This window comes from Chionomys nivalis, chromosome 17 (assembly GCF_950005125.1).
Source record: "Chionomys nivalis chromosome 17, mChiNiv1.1, whole genome shotgun sequence".
NCBI lineage: Eukaryota > Metazoa > Chordata > Mammalia > Rodentia > Cricetidae > Chionomys > Chionomys nivalis.
The window spans coordinates 1,782,524-1,803,134 of NC_080102.1; the positions used below are offsets into that span (position 1 = coordinate 1,782,524).

General features: G+C 44.0%; 1 protein-coding gene across 1 annotated transcript in view; it reads right to left on the reverse strand.

The window, feature by feature from the left end:
- The window catches only part of Nipal2 (NIPA like domain containing 2), an 86,644-nt gene extending 66,337 nt beyond the window's left edge, over positions 1–20,307 (reverse strand). Inside the window, exon 1 of the mRNA XM_057792835.1 lies at positions 19,994–20,307. Within this exon, the coding sequence (XP_057648818.1) occupies positions 19,994–20,128 (135 nt within the window). The 5' untranslated portion in view covers positions 20,129–20,307. The remainder of the gene's footprint in view (positions 1–19,993) is intronic.
- Between the last annotated feature and the right edge of the window lie 304 nt (positions 20,308–20,611).

Here is a 20,611-nt window from a genome sequence, read left to right on the forward strand (position 1 = left end):
GACAGCTTTTCAAAAACAGGGAATTTCTATTTGTTACAGTAAAGGGTAGATTATTGAATTACTCTGAAAAGAAATAAAAGATATTAGAGTCAGAGTTCTTGGTTTGAAAAGATAAAAGGGAAAGTACTGAGGGATAATGCTTTTGTACCCTGTATAGATTTGTCATTCATATTGAGTTAATAAAACGCTGATTGGCCAGTAGCCAGGCAGGAAGTATAGGTGGGGTGACCAGACTAGGAGAATTCTGGGAAGAGGAAAGGCTCAGTCTGCAGTTGCCTCACTGAGTAAGGTTACCAAGACACATGGCTAAACATAGACAAGAATTATGGGTTAATTTAAGTTGTAAGAGCTAGTTAATAATAAGTCTGAGCTAAATTATAAAATCACCAAACCTACTTAATTGACATATGAAAAACATACATACATCTTGGTGGTGAGGACCTACTTAATTGACATATGAAAAGCATACATATACTTTGGTGTGAGGACAGTTTACATCCATTCTTTTAGTATTTTACACACTATGACTTGCAACAGTTACCATGTTATACAATAGATCTCTGGAGCTTATTCCTTTCACGTAACTGAAATTATATTTTGGCTGAGTTTTTTTTCTCTTTTCTCTCTTCACGACCAGCACTCACCATGCTCACACCCCAGTCATATGTTACTCCTTTAGCAATTATAATTAGTTAAAAATTCACCTTGAAGTGATTGTAGATTCATATAGCAGGCTGCAAAGAATTCTACAGGTAAGACCAATGCATCCTCATGTAACATCTTACACAACTAGAATAAAATATCCAATAAACTGGCCTTTTATCAGCTATGTATGCATGTACGTGTGGGTTCTGCAACCCCACAAGGAAAACACTCACCATCAGACCCTTCTGTTACCCTTTACAGAGAAACAAGTCTTTCTCCTGCCTGTGCCTCCCCACAGCAACCACGAATCCATTCCCCATTTTAATATTATTTCACAAGTGTTATGCAAGCGGAGTCATGAAGTATGTATACTTTTGAAATTGGCTTTTGTTCATTGAGCATAATGTCAAGCTTTGCCCAAGGACGTGTGTCAATAGCTCGCTCCTCCAGTTGTTGAGTAGCATGCTATGGTATGTGTGCATCACAGTTTGTTTAACTGTTCACTTGTTGAACGACGTGTGTATAGTTTCCAGTTTAGAGCTGTTATAAATAAAGCTGCTATGAATGTTCATGTATAAATTCTTCACGAAAATAAGTCTTAATTTTTCTGGGATAAATGCCCAAAAATGTAATTGCTGGGTTGTGTGGTGAGTCCATTTTTAGCTTGGCCAGGAACTGCCAGACTGCTTTGCAGAGTGGCAGTGTCTGAGTAATCCAGTTTCTCCTCAAAGCCATCACTTGCTCCTGACACACATTCTGAACTTCATCAATATTCTCATCCTATGTAGCATTACTGAAGCTTGCACTTAGTTTAGCTGCAATCTGTTCTCTGCTATCTTATATGCTGCTGGTTACTACGACGATGTTGTCTAGTTCTGCTTGGCTTGTGTATCCTTCAACTAGTCATGGCAATTACTGTTTAAATAAAATTTATTTTTAGAAACTTTGGATACACAAAGAAAATTGAGCAGAAGCCACAAAGCTCTTGCATGGGCCCCCTACTCCAGTAAAATGTATATTTTCCCCGTCATCAACATCATCCTCTACAAACCCAAAGGGTACATCTGTTATACTTCATGAATCTAACACATTATCATCCAAATTCACAGTTTTTGTTTTTGTTGTTGTAGTGGTTATTTTTTGGTGTTGCTAACCTTTCATGGGTTTCAGCAAATGTGTTAGATCATACTACTGTCTTTTTAAACTCACCCTAGGAGGCCAGATACCACAGCCTGAAGAAATTAGGCCTCCACCCTGCAGCTCTCTCCCTGAGATACTATGAGCTGTTCTGTGCTGTGGATTTTATGCTCATGATTTATGCCCTTAACCGGTACCCAGCTCCTCCGTCCTCCTGGTGAGGTGTGTCATCTCAAACCTAACTGCATGGTATAAAGCATCCTGCCAGCTCCCTCTACCAACTTACACAAGTCAGACAAGCCCCAAATGGCTCCTTTCTCTGTTCCCTCTCCCCCATCACCCTGCCCATGATGCTGCTCACTCTACTTATTTATGATACTTTAAGCCATTCCTCTTTAAGGCCCACTGTGCTGTTTCCGATAGATACTGTTCCCTTTAGTAATGCTCTTCTGACTCAGGGCCTGACATTGGTCTGGACCCCTCCACCTGTCAAAGCCACTTCCAGAATGATAATCATGCGTCGTCTCCTTTCAGAGCCAACAACCACACCACTTTCAATAACAATACATGTCCGCCATTATAATCTACTGGGTAGTTTCGCTAACCTAAAATCCTTCCCTCTCTGTTTGCTGGGTTTCAGTCTTGCTTTGGTCCCACCCATTCCTCTCTCTGGGAAGGGAGATGCTCACTCAGTGCCACTGTATGTTGGAAGTATGTAAGCTGTATTTTCATTTTTGCCCTGAGTCTCAGAACAAACCTTAAATGTGAGCTTTTGGGCCTTGTTACAACTATTAAGACCTGGGAAACTTCTAGACCTAAACCAAATGCTTTTTGCATTACGGAATGAACATAAGACTTTAGGGACCAGAAGTGGAACATTATGGTTTAAAGTTATGGTGTTAAGAGATGGATTTGTGACGGTTAATTTTGATGGGCAACTGAATTATATTAAGACAAGCCTAAAGGGATTGGAGAAATGGCCCAGGGGTCAAAAGCACTTGCATCAAAATGGCAGCCCAGAGCTATCTGAAACTCCACTTACAGGGGATCCAAGAGGGCCTCTGTGGGCACCACATATGCGTGTGCCAGGACGTGTGTGTGTGTGTCTGTGTGTGCGCAAAACATTCATACAAATTAAGGAAGGAAGGGAGGGAGGGAGGGAGGGAGGGAGGGAGGGAGGAAGGAAGGAAGGAAGGAAGGAAGGAAGGAAGGAAGGAAGGAAGGAAGGAAGGAAGACAGGCAGACCCAGGGCATTAATGAGACATCCATCCAAGTGTCTATGAGGATGTCTCCAAAGAGAATTACATAAGTAATTCTCGTGGTACCATCTCGTGGGATGGGGATCTGAACCGAATAAAACAGAGAAAGGGAAAAAGCCAACTGGGCACTGGCGTTCTCTCCTCTCTGCTTCTTGATCTGCTGAGCTATGAGCGAATAGCCTCCTGCCGCCATGGACAGCAGCTGACCCCTGAGGGTGGACCGATCTCTTGATCTGACAGCCAAAATAAACGTTCTCTTCTCTTGTGGCACTTGTCAGGGATTTTGTCGTGGTGATGAGAATTCGGTATCTGTGGGCGAATATTTTCCACAGCTACTCAAGTACCTTACATGTAGCATTTGAGTGGAACACATACATTTTCCTGTTCACTTTGAACAATGTCTAGTTCACTTATAATGTTGTTCACGGATGGCTTTTTTCTTCAGGATACCATAAGAATCCCATTGCCACCTTGATATGGAGGTTACTTAGACTCAGTAACCATGGCAACAAAATAAGCAGAACAGCAGTGATAGCTAGCTCTAATAGGTCAGTGATAATAGAGCTGTGGACATGGCAAAGTGTCACAGGACCTTCCCGTTGGATTTCAGCCATTGCCCCACTCCGTCCTGCCTGTCTTTCTCCATACTGAGAGACACACGCCAGAGTCTATAAGAAGCAACAGGTGAATTGAAGGTGGGCTTCCACGGCTTAGCTTCCATGGGATGTCATTGATGGCGGGACTCTGCACTGATGTAGCTGTTTTGGGATCATCCACAGTCTGTAAGTAACCTCAGGTTAGTGAGTCAGCTCATCATGTTGGGGATGGAGAGGGGACCTCATCGTTCTGAGAGTGAGTGGCGGAGTCCCTCACAAGGAGCACAACCAGAGTAGGAAGCACACACCCAGCAGAACTGGAGGCAGACAGGCAGTCTAAGAGCTACCCCCATGGCCTTTATCCTCCAGTCAGACTCCACATCCCAAAGGTCCTATGACCTCTCCAAATGGTGCTACCAGCTGGGGACACCTGAGTTTGTGGGGGAGCTCTTCACATTTGAACCATAATGTAGAGTAACTCCCCACTAAAGGCTACCGTGGTTTGATGCTTATTGTCTCCCAAAGGACTTACACCAAAGTTTTTGCTTCTCAGTGTGGACTCTTTTGGGGGTGCTGTGGACCTTTGAAAGGAGGGGCCTTACGAGAAGGTCTTCGGTCCCTGAAAAAGGACCATAGGGCCCCAGTTCCTCCACTCACCTCTCTCATTCTCTAGTTATGTAGTGATCAGTTTGTGCACCTCTGATGTGGGACACCCCTCTGTATGCTAGGAATATATCTTATTACCATTGGTTATTAAAGAAGGTTTCGGCCAATGGCTTAGTAGAATAAAGTCAGGTGGGAAATCTGAACAGAGATATATAGAGAGAGTAGGCGGAGTCAGAGAGCCGCCATGTAGCCACCAAAGGAGACAGATGCTCTGGAAACCTTACTGGTAAACCATAAGCCTCGTGGTAAAATATAGAATAATGTAAATGGGTTAATCTAAGATGTAAGAGTTAGTTATAAGAATCATAAGCGAATGGGTCAAGCAGTGATGCAGCTAATATAGTTTCTGTGTAATTACTTCGGGTCTGGGCGGCCAGGAATGAGCAAGCAGCCTCTGCATATACCCACCATTGCCCTGTTGCTTCCTGACAATATTGGGAAAGCAATGGATTTGTCAGACCCCGACTGGGGCTTTAAGATCATGAGTAAGAATACACCTTTTCTTCCATAAGTTAGTTACCTCGGGTATTTTGTTAATAGTTACAGGCTTACCAACACTCACACTGAGTTGTTTGGGAGGGGATTCACACTTAAAACAATGTAGAAGAACCTGGTTTAGTGACCATCAAGATCAAGAGATAACTTATAACAACCACCTGTAAAGGCCTTTAATTCTGAGTAGATTAATTCTGAGAAATGTGATTTACTGACTATAAAATCCTTAGCTGCAACCAGGAACTTCATTTTCTTATTGTGAGTGAGCGGGCCCCGATAAAATTTATCCAATTATTAATATGTCTACATCGTTATTCGCCCCTGGGCTTCTTAGGCCAAGGAGAATTAAGCTGTGTGACTTGGCATGAACCACTTTCCTTTGCTGATTCTCTGTTTTTATAATGACTTTCAGTAAACTAGCAAGGGCAAAGCAGGGTGGGAGGGAGTGGGTGGGAGCCTTGGCCGCCACTATTTCTAATATTAGAAAGTAGATGATGTTTCAAATAAATAATGTCTAATCATTTTCAATGGACTCACACAGGTGACCTTTTGGCTGGTGAAATCAGCACTCTGCATTTTCTTTTACATTAGCAGAAATTTTGTTTCTTTATCTCAGGGGAAATGAAATAAAAGCAAAGACAATCTTAGGCGAAAAGGTTATTTCATGTCTTAGTAGTGGAGTTACAAGCACAGGCCGGAAACACAGGAGGGAGCCCCAACTTTTACGGTGTGGTGTTGTTGCCATTGCGGCTTCATTTCTGGCATTTCCAGGGTGTCTCGGCAAACAGATGGTGGCAGCCATAGCAAACAACTCATCAAGAATAAAGTTCAGAATATCAGCACTAATAACTATTACTGGGTTTTAATTTTATTTGAAGTAACAATCCTACTCTTTTTTTCTTTTTCTTTTTTTGTATGTTCTTTAAATATTTAACAGTGACCCGCATTCTCGTGTTCCTGACCTGTACTCCCTGAGTGGGCCGGTCTGTCCAGATGGAGATGGGATGTGATAACACAGGAATGTGTAGAATTAAAGTCGGTCCCAGCCCTGACTTTGAACTCAGCTATATTCTTGGCTCTACCTTCAAAACATACTCAGAATCAGACCAATATGGAGCCAGTGTGTGACTGAAAAGGACCACAGATCCAGAGCTGATTTTGAACACAGTAAGAATTATAGTCGCCTCCTGATTGTAATAACGCTGTCTCCCATTCTAAGCAGTAAAACATGCCTGACCTGGACATGTGATGTACTTTCGATATCAACGATAAGCCACACTCAGTGATTTAGGCCAACAAAATACTGCAGGAATGATGTAAAGTCCTGCGCAGTAAGGGTGTGGCTGAGAAATGCACCCTTTCTACTTTCCTTAGGCCATAGTAAACTCTAAGAAATGAACTGGAGTGGATTTAGGGTTTTGCCTGGTAACTAGGTAGACACGCAGCCCAGCTCCAACATTCCTGGAAGAGAAAGGAGGCCATGCAGATTCTCGGAGCTATATCTACACCTGTGAGCACTTAGACGGTAAAGACTCACAACTGTACATGCCGCTGAGTTTGGAATTATCTGTATCTGCACACAGAGAGGACTAATTAGTACTTCACACCGTTAGCAATCTCTGGGTGAGGGACACAGTGTTTACTGCACTATTTCTTTTTACTGTTTTATCCATTTGAAAAATTTGAAACTTTTCTTTTTTTAAAAAAAAAAAGCTGCTTTGCAGGCTCAATGAAATTAAGAATATGGGTTCACTTAAAAATATGAGTTTAAAGGGGAGATAACAAGAGAAGAAACAAAAAGGAAGCTGGTCGAACCAAGAAAAGATGTTAAGGAGAAAAATAAAACCATGGCCCAACTTCAAACCACATGTAGACACAGCTTGAGGAAAACACAGGACGTGACGGGAGAGGATGTGAAGTGAAAACGATCCGACAGAAGATCAGCGATACGGGAGACAGAAAGCGCGAGGAAGCCCGTGTCAGGTGTTACTCATTCAGTCAGACATCTATTTGGGATTTACTCAGCAACTGCTAAATATTAGGGCTCGTGTCGGGACTCAAGGATGAAAAGTCCCTCAAGATGTTCAGAGGAAGCAGAGAAAGCAGCAGTCACAGACAGAGCACACCTGTGAAGAGTGAGCGTACGGCATGTATTCCTTACAGTCCGCAGAACAGAGAGCGCACGGTGCGGCTCTGCCTAGGCTGCTCCGCGTGGTGACTAAGACAATAAAATTTACCCTTTCACGGTTTCAGAGTCCAGAAGACAAAATCAAATCTTGTTGAGACGAAACCAAGGAGCTGGGAGAGCTCTGCTCCCCCTGGAGTCTCTAGAGGAGAACCCATCGTCTCATCTGGCTACTTCGGACTGTTGGAGTCCTGGGCTGTGGCTATACCACTGAGGGTCTGGCTCTATGTCCGTACTGTTTTCCCCTGTGTCTTCCTGTTTTAAGGACATGAGCAGTGACATTTGGGGCCCAACTGACTGATCTAGGATAGTCTCCCCATCTCGAGAGCTTTGCCCTTAATTAATCATATTTGCCAAGTCTTTATGCTATGCAAGGAAGCAGCATTCACACCTGATTTAGGGATTTGGGTGAGGGTCCATTTTAAGGGGTTATTATTCAGCCTTGCCCATATATGGTGAGCAGGTACAGCGTCACAGAGTGTACCAAGGGCCTTGCAACAGAGAATGCCAGCATGGTTGACGGGAGAGACCGGGAAGAGTCTCCATATCCCAGGGTCTATAGATAAGGCAAGGACATAAAGGACCCTAAATGGGAACATGCCCAGGTTTAGCGGGTACCCTCCTCTTTCCATCTCTGTGGAAACGTCCAGACCACTGACTCAAAAGAAGTTTCAGGAGTCCGGGCCCATGGTCACATGACACCTTGTTTTGGGGCTTGTTGCAATATGGCAGGAGCATGTGGCAGAAGAGATCTGTTTACTTCCCGGCTGCCATGAAGCAAAAAGAGGAGCAACCTGGGTCCCAATATCCCAATCAAGGGCATGCCCCAAACAACTTGACATTTTTGCGCTGGGTCCCTCCTCATGTAGGTGCAGCAGTTCCCCTGTGAGCCACAGGAAAGGGGCCAAACCTTCAATCCACGGGCCCTTGGGGACTTTGGAACTTAAAGTAGTACAGTGTAGAGGATAGACAGTGGGGGAGCAGACCAGGGAGCAGAAGACTAATTATGAGATGGCATTCAGGGGATTAAGCAAGAAAGAGGAGCAATGAGATTAACTGCAAGGTCATGCAGAAATAATATCCACAGCAGTAAATACCAGGTACAACCCGGAGTCTGTGATCCAGCTTACATTACTGGGTGGGTCAGGCTGTTCTTACTATTAACCTCCTTGACTCTTGTAGAGATAAAACTATAATCTCATATGAAAAAGGAGAAAACTACAGTGAAGAGTAGATTTTTAAAACTTTTATCTTATTGTGGCATGCTATAGCCATTTGCTATGTGCTATAGGGTTATCACATTCCTATTCCGATGAGTCTCATGACGTTAGATCCATCTGGTGATTATAAAAACCACCAGGAAAAGGTCAGAGTTACATAACGCTCTGTATCATCGCGATTCTACACACGGTTCTGTGCCAGTTTCTAATCAACCTTAAAACCTCGGCAGACAACCCCAACATATGGCCTTCCTATACAATTAAGAACTATTATATTTTATCTTTTATTAGAGAACACATTTATTTCCACGATTGTACATTCCCCATTAAAACCAGCAGTAAACTTGGTTTGCCAAGATGCCGTCGGGCTTTCACGTCTGAGAAACTGAAGTTTCAGCAGCGCATGGGAAAAGGAGTGCATTTAGTAACTCTTCTGCAGAAGGTTTTTAATACATTGTTAAAGGAGAGAGAGGTGAGAAAAGGCAAGATTCTAGTTCAGAAAATATTGAACTGGGTTCTATTACAAAACAACTTAGTCCTGTCTAATATTGGGAAGGGGATCTCTTAAGTCCCCGACTGCCGCACTGAATACAAAGAATGCTACTGTTCACCCCCAGATTCGTATAATTGTGATTTCAAAACCTCTAATTCTTTGTAAAGAATTAGGACTGCGGCTGCCTTTTGTGGGCCTGGGCTAGGGGGTCCGAAAGCTGGATGCTGTGAGCCTTCTTGGCTGCAAAGTCTTCCTCTACACCTGCCTGGGTTTCCAGACCACTGATGTGGGATTCCCCTCTGTATGTTGTGACTATGTCTTATTACCATTGCTTAATAAAGAAGCTGTTTCAGCCAATGGCTTAGCAAAGTAAAACCAGGTGGGAAATCTGAACAGAGATAGAGACAGTAGGCGGGGAGTCAAAGAGACGCCATGTAGCTGCCGAAGGACCCCAGAACCTTACCAGCAGGCCACAGCCTCATGGTAATACACAGATTAATGGAAAGGGTTAATTTGAGGTATAAGAACTAGCTTGGCCAAATAGTGCTGTAGTTAATATAGTTTCTGTGTGATTATTTGGGTCTGGCTAGCCGGGAAATGAACAAGCACGGTCTCCGTTTACAGACTCATGGTTCTTTGGGGGAACAATACCGCTTTGAGCTCCAACACTTCTTGGCCACAACTTTCCCTGAACACGGAACTCCACTGATCCTATCAGATGCTAGCCACTGGATGAGTTTCCACCCCAGTTTGGGGAAGGAGCAGGATGTTGCCTCACACTGTCTGATCTCTGCCAAAGCCTCCTGGGGCTCTTGCATTCATCAGATCAAATCTTTATGAAGCTGAGGCAGGGATCATTTAAGTTTTCTCTATGCCTTGTACATTGTGATATAGATCTTTGGCTGCCTCTAAAAGGCCAGGACTCAAAGCTAGACTAATTTCCCCTACTTCAACTTCTAGCAAATATTCTCCTATCCCACTGGTCTGGTAGTCAGGTTGCAACAAACTTCATAGTCAACATGCATATGACACCCATACTTATTAATGGTTACCAGGCTACTTGATCGTAAGACTTTTAAACGGCTCTACATGTAAATCTCTTCATGAACGTGACAGTTGTTCGAAAGATTGTATCGGCTCGAATCTTAGCCACAAAAAAAATGTTCATTTTTTTCCACCACTATGACTCACATAGCCACAGCCAAAGGTGTCTAATAATATTTTGTTTCTAATCCTGCTCACATGTTCATAGTCACATGCAGCACTGTATCCGCTCTGGAAGTTTCATAGGGGCAGTCAGAGAATGTAAACCAAGAACACTCCTTCAAGTGTTGGCCAGTGCTTTTAACATTTTTATTATGGATTTACCATTTGTACCAAGTGATGCTATGATTTATGGATGGAAAGTGGAATAATTAAATAAGGAAGATTAGCACCTAGATCACAGGGTTATCATTCTTACGGAGAGGAAATCTGAAATTGTCTCTTTGCTATTTTAAGTGTGCAATCCATTACATTCAGCCCTGTGCCACAGAGCTCAACAATCCAACCCTCTCCTCCTGAGACTGTATCTTTTGGCCACCATCGCACCAGCTCTTCCACCTCCCAGCTTGCGCAACCACCATTCTGTGTTAGGGGTTCAATTGTATTAGATTCCGCACATAAGTGAGAACATGTGGTTTTGTCTTTCTATGGCTGCCTTATTCCACGGAACTTAATGTTCTCTAATTCCTTGTTGTTGGAAGTGACAGAATTTCTTTCCCTTTTAGGTTTAATAGTGTTCCACTGTGTAGCTATGCCACACTTTCTTTACCCACTCATCTGTCAGAGGACACTTACACTGGCTCCCTGGCTTGCTTATTGTGAATAATATTACCACGGACTTGAGAGGCAATGCAGGTATCCATCTCTTCAACATACTGATTTCAATCTTTGGGGTAAATACCAAGACGTGGGATGGCTGGATCATATGGCAATGCTATTTTTAAAGAGTTGGTTTTTTTGTTTTTTTGGTTTTTTTTTTGGTAATTTTTAAGTATTTCTGAAGCACTTGCATTCTCCCTATCTTTCTGTCTCCCTTCCTTCCCTCTCCCACATACAAGTTCAAACATGTCCCAAAAGTACAGCTACATTTTAAGAACACACTGTGTGTCTTCTGACTTTGCTGTTTCAGTCGTATGCTGCTCTGTTGAGAAGGGCTCTCAGCACTCTGGGCAGACGAATCATCTAATTTGGGTCCTCTTTGTTGATTGGCTTACATAACTTCTTCCATTAATTTTTCCACCAACAGGAAAAATACAAGGCTTTTCTAGATCTATTTGGCAGGAAGGGTATAAGGCTAGAACTCAGAAATAAGTCACAGCCTAGAGATGGTCTAGTGAGAAGGATTCAAAAACTGAATCCTACAGCCTAAACTGTCACAAAGACCACTTCTCAGGCTCTATCCACACAGACAAGGACACTACCTGGAGAGGAATACTCCCCAGGTGGTGAGCTAGGCTATAGAAAGAGATGGATGAGCTGAGATGTGCGGGCCAAGGGCTGCCATGGAGACAGCTGACAGGAGGTTTTGCCTACCTGGTGGGAACTTCTGCTTGGACCAATCAATGCCGCCTCTTGGTCACAGGGACCCTGTTTCATGGAGAACCTAGCCTTCCCAAGCAGACCCAAGAATGTCAGGCCCAGCACCTCTGGCTTTGGGGACTAATACAAAACAGGTCAGGACAGATGAAAACTCACATTTGATTCTTCATTTGTATTTTAATACATAAAGCTTGCCTGAAGTTCAGAGAGTAAAACAGCCACACTGGTCAGCCTTACAGACCAGGCAGTGATGACACACACCTTTAATCCCAGCAGCCACACTAGTTTGCCATAGAAACCAGACAGTGATGGTGTATGCCTTTAATCCTAGCACTAGAGAAGAAAATAAGACATGAGGATACAGCTCTCAGACACAGTCTCATTCTGAGAATTCCTGGAGGCAGGTTTGCCATTTTGGACAGAGGCAGAGGGAAGAGGTAGTGGCCGGCTGTTTTGCTTTTCTGACCTTCAGGTTGAACCCCAGTTTCTGTCTCTGGGTTTTTACTAATCATGCTACACCTGTTGTCTCATTAAGTCTTCCTTCCCTGGAGTGCAGAAGTCTGTCACCTAGAGAGGAGAGTCTGCTACAGTGGGACCAACGACTGAGGACACAGGCTGAAAACCAGAGTGAGAGACTGGACGCTTCCCATATTGTCAGAGGTCCTGCACCAAGGCATTGGTGAATCCAGAGCTATTGTAGCTTTATCCTCGATCAAAATGGATTCGTTTCTTTTATTTTTTAATCCAATTACATTTGCATGACTTGCTGCCTGAACCTCTTTCCTTGCAAAGCATTCTTGGTAGAGAGGGCTAGTTCTAAAGCCAGAAGAGAGACTGACTCTTATTAAAAGTTAAAGAAGTTAGGCCAGTGGTTCAGGTTCTTAAAATAAGAAAACAGTTTGATAATTGCAAAGAACATAAGTTTTGGAGACTCGGGAAATCAGCCAGGGCCTCAGCAGGCAGCTGGACATTCTTTTTACAAAGTGGCGGTATGACTCAACACACTCAGGGCGCGTCTTTGGAGGACTCACGACTAAATACAACCCGAAATGAAGTGGAATGCATGAGTAAGCACAGATATTGACATTAGAGACCATTTTCTGGCACCTCCTGATGTGTGCCTTGATGACAGGAGACCATGCTAAAAGTGAATATGGCCAAGTGACGAGGCTGGGCCAGAGCACAGGTGTGAACAACCTCAACACAAGCGGGAGGCGAGTAGAGTGTTAGCTGTCTCCTCCCCAGGGCGGTTATAACACTCTGGTGGTTATGGCAGACCGAATGAAGAACCTTGACTCTGTATAACACATAAGTTGGTTAGAACAAGGAACAAAAGGAGGTAAAACACTGATTCTTTATAAGAAAACAAAATAGGAAGGAACCGCAAAAAACCAAGGGAGGATGGAGAGAGGTGTGGTTCAGTAGGTAAAAAAAATCCAAGCGGGGGTGGGGTGTTTGAGAGGGGTGTGACTCAGTAGATAAAATGCCTGCCATGCTAGCATGAGGATTTGGGTTTGGAACATGGGAACCTACAAGGAAAGCCAAGCATGTGGCAGATAGATATCTTTAACTTAGTGTTGAGACAAATGGATCCCTGGAGTCACAGGTCAGCCAGTCTACCCAAATTGGTCTGTCCCAGATTCAGTGAGAGAGCCTATCTCCAAGGCTGCTGCTGCTGTTGATGGCGATGCTGAGAGTGACCAGTGAAGACTCTCAACATCAACCTCTGCCCTTCACAGCCATGCACACACGTGTACACACGCATGTGCACACACATGCACACAAACACACATACAAAATTAAAAATCGAAGCTAAAACAAGCATAAAATTTAGTGTTAACCCTGACTGAGTCCTCTCAGGTTGAGCATGCTGGTCCTCCCCCAGTCAGGGAGCACATGAGACGTGACCACAATTCCTACCACCAACACCTCCATTAGCTGTTCCTAGCGCTGCACACCCGACCTCTCCAACCTGAAAGAGTGAAAACTGTAAAAGACATCAGAGAATCCTTGCTTTACCCCTTCAAGACGCCAAGGGCTCCCATTAGACTCTCTTCAATTAGAATGTGGAGATAAAGAGGAGACCACCATCAAAGAGTAAGGTTGGCACTAGATGGAGACCACAGTGATTGCGTGTTAAACAAAATGAAGTTTTATCAAACAGCTGATGTGAGGGTTCATAATTTCATTTGTGTTGAATCCCCAAATTCCTGACTACAATATGTATTTCTATGACTTTCCTACAGCACAGGTTGCTTGTACTAATAACGGCTGTGCTTATTTGGTATTTGCTATGTGTTTGATATTTTACTATTTGGCATGTATTATTTTATTCTTACAATGCACACGCAGGGTAGGCATGTCCTCATCATTTCAGTAAAGAATGCCGAGAAATAGGGAAATGGAGAAGCCCACACCACACCAGCAAAGAGGCTGTGTTTCAAAAACTATTCCATTAAGAACAAACTCTATCTATACAGCCACTGCAGAACCACTTCAGGAACGCCACCCCTACAAGTATGCCCACTCAGAGGCCAGCTTGAACATCCATCCATGCTTTAGAAAGAAATGAGCAAAGCCCCACTTCTACCCCCCAAAAAACAAAAACAAAACAAAACAACAACAAAAAACCCCAAAACACTGGCCTGGCTTTGTGGCGATCACTTTTTGGTTCTTCCTATAAAGTAGGTTTGTATCTTCAGCATTTGAATGCTGTCTCTCCTCCCCCCTTTATATTTTTTAATCCTATTTTAATCAACATTTTCTCCCCTCTCCTTTTGCAAAGGTGAATTTTGAAGAAAGGAGGCCATGTAAATCTGTAAATTGACAAGTTTTCTACAGTCTAGATTTGGCGGTTAGGCAATGCAAATATTATAATTAGCATGGGAGGTGTCAGGTGGATTTAACCGCAAACATCTGGTCTGCCAAGTTCACAAGAGCATTAAGACTAACAAAGAAGTCTTTCCCTTCTTTATCCTTTTTCCTAAACAAAAGCTTCAATAAAATTGCGTGATGCTTTGTAATTTACTTCTAAGAAAGTCTGATAAAGGAAAAACGCCATATTAGATGTATAAGATAGGTTTTTAAAAATCGGCAAGTATAAACCAAAAAAATTTTTTTTTTAAAAAATTCCCTTAGGAAGGATATGGAAATGACCAGCTGTCTCTACCCAGGCCTGTGAATATTTGAAGACTTAGCACTTTTCTTTCTTCTGGAGAGTTATGCAGCCACGGCAGAAAAGAGATGGATGAGAACAGAGCTAAATCAGCAGGGGCAATGCAGGGCTCATCACGGCTCTGTCAGCACCGCGAGACAAGCCGCGCTCATCTCTCTCTCCACGTCTACTCCTAACACCACATTCTTCTCAAGCGTCATCTCCAGCAGCAGAACAGCCTTTAGGTGTGGACTAAAAATAGACGTGCTACTGAGCTTGACTGCTCGCTGTGCGATCTTGGAGCAAGTTACCCAACACAAGCTCGCTTGCATGAGCAGTGAGGATAATGTGCACCTCACAAGTTTGCTGTGTAGCTCCAAAGACGAAACAGTTACAAGCGTCACCCAGTAAATCCTTAACAAACGCGGGTCTCTCCGACTTTGCCTCTTCTTTGTCAACTTGTGTCAATTTTCTTTAGCATGTTGACTTTAAAAATTCTAGCCATTGAGAATCTAAGTTCAAATCAAGGACATTAAAAATTCTGAATTTTCATCTCATCCTATACAAAGTAACCCTTTAGCCACATCCTTGCAAATTTCAGCAATTTATGAACGTGAGGACCCAATATCAAAACCCTTCATTGCTGCTCTTCCCAGCTTCCCTCTCTCCTGTCCTCTCCTTTCTCTCTCCATGCTGGTTCTTTATTCAACATACAGTAGGACTGGATCTGAAGATCCCAAACCAATCGTACCAGCAAGGAAACTGGCTCTGGGAGATGAAGTGCTTCCCTCAAGTGCAGTCAGCTACTTAACACCATCAAAGCAACCGGCTCTAAGGCTGGCTGGAAACCAGATCTCAGCACTGGTTACATGGTTACATCGCCAGCAACTGAAACAAGGAGAGGGCCAAGAGAGGTCAAGGTAGGAGCTCCCTGGGACCTGTGGGTTAAGAAATACTAGAACCCAGTTTCGTTTGTTAGTTTTTGATTGTATGTGTATTTTATATGTGATGTACTATTGTATGTGCAAGTGTGTGTGTATGTGTGTGGTGTGGTGTGTGTGTGTGTGTGTGTGTGTGTGAGAGAGAGAGAGAGAGAGAGAGAGAGAGAGAGAGAGAGAGAGAGAGAGAGAGAGGTTCACGTAGAGGCCAGAAGTTGATGTTGCATGTCTTTCTTGACTACTTTCCACCTTATATATGGACTCAGGGTATCTTGCTCAAGCCTAGAACTTGCTGGTTTAGCTAGTCTCCTTATCTCACTTGCTCTGGGGAATCTCAGCTTCCAGAGTGCAGGGACTACAAGAGACCATCATAGCCACCTAGCATTTGCATGGATTCTGGACCCTCTGTTTACATGGCAAGTGTTTTACCCATTCACACGTCCTGAGTGTGAACGTCTAACACTTAAGGATATGGTGGGAACTTGAAACTTTATAGTTAATTTCATTTTAAAAATTTATTCCTTGAAACACAACCTTAGTTCCCAATTTAAATATCAACATGTCACCATTTAAATGTAATTTATTACACATCAGTGACTTTATAGGAATATGATAGTCCAGACAATTCACCGAATGTCTTCAAAGCTTAGCTAAAAAGGGGGCTGGAGAGATGGGTGAGTGGTTAAAAGCACTGACTATTATTCCAGAGGACCTGACACCCATGGCAAAACCCCACTAGTGTACATAAAATAAAAATAAATAAATTAAAAAGAAACTTAACTAAAAAGAGCAATAAACCAGGTCCTTTCTATGATGGAAGATGAATTCTCCTTTAAAATAAAAAAAAAAATCTGAGGGCTGGAGAGATGGCTCAGTGGTTAAGAGCATTTCCTGCTTTTTCAAAGGTCCTGAGTTCAATTCCCGGCAACCACATGGTGGCTCACAACCATCTGTAATGAGGTCTGATGCCCTCTGCTGGCCTGCAGGCGTACACACAGACAGAATATTGTATGCATAATAAATAAATAAATAAATAAATAAATAAATAAACTGAATCATATTCTCATATTTTGGTAAATGGGGCTTCTTTTCTTTTTCTTTCTTTTTTGGTTTTTCAAGATAGGGTTTCTCTGTAGCTTTGGGGCCTGTCCTGGAACTAGCACTGGCCTTGAACTCACAGAGATCCGCCTGCCTCTGCCTTCTGAGTGCTGAGATTAAAGGTGTGTGCCACCACTGTCCAGCTATAAATGGGCTTCTTTGAGGTTCACAGTTTTGACCTTTGATAAATCTTTGGCTTTTATTTGTATAAATAAAGGAAAGCATGTATACAAACATGAGTAAATAGGGCATTTGAAATATGACTTTTAGATAGTAAATATCAAACTAAGATAAAGTTTTAATCTCATTTTTAAACTTGTGTGTGTGTGTGTGTGTGTGAACCTGCAGGAATGTGTGTGAACCATTCCACTTTATGCATGTAGGAGCCCGTGGAGGCCAGAAGAGATGCCAACTCTTCTGGAACTAAAGTCATAGGCAGGAGGTTGTGTGCCATCCTGTAGGTGCTGGGAACTGGACCCACCCATGTCTTCTGCAAGAGCAGTAAATGCTCTTAACTGCTGAGCCATCTTTCCAGCCCCAGCTAATCTCATCCTTAAATGTTGGCAAGGCATTAAACATTTAAAAACTTCCCTGAAGGTCAAACATGACACATCATATCTATGTACCAGATTTAGTCCACATCTGGCCAGTCTGAGGCCTCTACCTCCTGTTAGCCTAATTTAGATGTTCTAAAATTTAATTTGCCTTGATTTTTGCATTGCCTGCTCAACAAACTTCAATGGCTCCTGACTGTCTGCTAGATAAAACCTTAACTTCCTTACTTCCCCTTTAAGGCAATCCAGGACCAGATCCAAGGTCTTAAACCCTGTTCCCACTTCACAGTCTCCATTTCCCATAACAACCACATCCTTTGGACCAGACTCAAGGCATGGAACTTTCTAGAAAACACAGCTGTTCCTTGTTCCCAGGGTTCTCCTCTCTGAAATGTCCTCCACCTTTGCATTCCTACTTCAAAGTCCCACCCATCCTTAAGTGTCCAGCTGAGACAGCCACAGGCTTTTCTGAAACTCACACGATACCATATACCCCTGTCTTGGAGTTACACACACCTTCTGAGCCACCTAATAACATTCCTGAAAGAAATGTTTGGGTCTTGGGCTACAATGAATATTCCCACAGTGCTTTGTACTCACAATGAGACCAGTAGACAGCTCAGGAACATTAGCTTTTTGTCCTGGAAATGTGTGGGCACAACATAAACCAAGTCAGCAGAGCTCGTCACATCTAAACTTCCACAACAGAACAGGGAAGGTTTTGTTTGTTTGTTTTTTATTCAAGTGGGACAGGCTCTCAGTGCAAAACTCGCAGTGGCTTCTCAAGATGCCAGCCCAGAACTTTTTGCTCCAGGCATTCTTACATCTCTCTACCACATGAGAGGACTTTTCAGCAGAGGAAGGCTAGTGGGTAAGACCTGATGTCAATCGCTGTGAAAGCAGAGAGCTAGCTGGGCCACCAAGGTGACAAACCCACGGAACACTGAACAGCCAGTTCTAGCCTGCTGGTTGCTCGCAGTGCTAATGTTGACTGTGGGGCTTGGGAACTCAGATCTCACACTTGTTTTCCTCTCTCTCTCTCTCTCTCTCTTTCTCTCTCTCTCTCTCTCTCTCTCTCTCTCTCTCTCTCTCTCTCTCTCTCTCTCTCTCCCTCTCTTCCTTTTTTGGGAGCTCACTCCCATATCCAGCCATCTCTCTATTCAGCTAGTGGCAAAAAGGAAAAGCTAGATTTCATTTTACTTTTACTGTCCTACATAGGACTAGTGGCACTCGATAAAATGTTTGCTGAATGGATTTTAACATTCAATTTTTACTTTTCCTTGAAACAAGAGTAATTATCTATTGGGCAGCAAGCAAAAGAATAAACTACTCTGGCTTTTGAGAGGGCCCAGCTCTGCACTCTCACGGGAAAAGCTGGTGTAGTCTTATCTCAAGCCAACAAGGGTTGAGGTGTCAGTTTAGCAGTTCCAATCTGGAACACCCTTTCTGACTTGAACAACTGTGTACTAGAAAGGGCAAGTGAAGCCTTGCAAACATTTATGTCACATGATAATCTGTGCTTGGGAGAACCAAGACAATCAAGAGTTCCAGGATGTGTTGAAGAAAACTGATGACTGCATATGTTCTCCCTGTGAAGATGGAGTTTTGCTGTTTTGAATGATGCCATGGTTGGTCGCATCTATGATCTAATATTTTACCAAGAGCAGATCATTCATTCTTAAACTTTTATTGGAATTGTGTCTATTGCAAGCATAAGACATACTGAGGAAGTCCCCATGGAAAGAAAGTCTGTTCTTTGTCATTCTGTGGGTAGAGCAAGGAGAAATAGCATAGGTCTCCAAGCAAGTCCCCTTCCCCATTTTATTATCTTTTTTTGACAAAACAGACTTAAAGCAAAATTAATCAGGTGGACTAAGCTTATATTTATTCTTTTTTTTTTTTTTTTTGGTTTTTCGAGACAGGGTTTCTCTGTAGCTTTGGTGTCTGTCCTGGAACTAGCTCTTGTAGACCAGGCTGGCCTCGAACTCACAGAGATCCGCCTGCCTCTGCCTCCCAAGTGCTGGGATTAAAGGCGTGGGCCACCACCGCCCAGCCTTATATTTATTCTTTATACAAATCACCTCTGAGTTCAAAAATTAACATTCAAGATAATTTTCAAGCATAAAAGGAATCTAACCCTTTGATTAGTGATTAAAATCTCCCACTTAGGACAATAGTAACACAATTTTATGGATGCATTCTTGTAACAAAAAAAAATCATGGCTTTGTTAATGCACAAGAACGAAGTAACAGGGTTAGGAAAACTGGAAGTCTGAAACCAATCCGTGAAAGCTCACTTGCCCCGCTTGAAAGAATACAAACGCTGCTAGAGGCAGAACTTTCCCCTCTCCCTGACCTTGGGGGCCATACAAAAATAAATGAGCACCCCATCCCTTTTGATGCTCATATATGCATGCGTGTGTGTGTGTGTGTGTGTGTGTGCATATATAACCTCCATCAAAAACCCGTGTTGTTTAGGCTGACAATGTTTTCCAAAGAGCAAGCGATGAAGAACTGCAACCTGAAAATATTAGTGTTTCTCCTAGGGAAGGGCGATGCTGAGACCTTGGGGACACGACTCTGCAGAGGTGACACTGGTAGGCCCTTAATGAGTTTCTGCTTCTGAGAAAGGTGTCACTTTTCTTTTTTTAAACTGTGAAAGGAACCTGGGGTGAAAATAAGTAGAAATCCACTCCCATTGCCCTCAGATCCTTGCAGAAGGGGAGTGAAGACTGGGGAAGCGAGGTTCCTGGGGACCCAGAGGCCCACGAGTGAGGCCGGGAGTGGTCTAGGGGTAGAGGGTCTGCTGTGAGGGGGTGGGGGGTTAACGTGTGGCAGCGTCACATGTCGCTCTGCCCACTCGCACGGCCGCTGTCGCGCGCGCGGAGAGCTGGCAGGAAGGCCTGGAGCCTCCGCGGGGCCTGCGTGGAGCTGGCGATCGCCGCGCCCTGGTGCGGGCGGCGGCCTTACCTGGTTTCTGCGGTACCAGGCGCTCGACAGCGAGCCGTTGCCCGGGCCCGGCGCCCAGTACGTGAAGTTCCGAGACAGCTCGTCCAGGACGGCCGAGGCATCGTCCTCGGGGCCCGTGGGCACCGGCGCCGCCATGGGGACTGGCTCCGCGCTAGGGCTCGGGTGCCGCGCCTCCCCGCCCCGCCGCTCCCCCGCAGCCGCAGCCACTTCCTGCCGGGCGGGCGACAGGGCGCGGGCACCTGGCTCCCAAGGCGCGCAGGTGCGGTCGGGGCTCGGCCTAGCTGTCGTGTCTCCTTGCTCTACCCGGGTGTCCACACCTGTCAGGGCAAGAATGAGGTCATCTCCTTTGCCTCCAGGATCTACTGCGCGCAGAGCAAATGTTTGTCCAAGTACAGGGAGGAAAGGAGCTGTCGGTTAACTCAAAGAGTGACCCTCGCCCTTGGTAATCCCACTTCTCACATGTAGAAGGTCTAAAATGGTCCACATATGGGGGTGGGGGGAGAGAAAGTCATGATTTCCCTCTCCCCAGTATCGTGAGCAGGGTGGATATTAAGAGCCGAACAATGGACTGACCCTTGGGAACTATTCGTGGGAGAGAGGAGATACCCTAATGCAGAT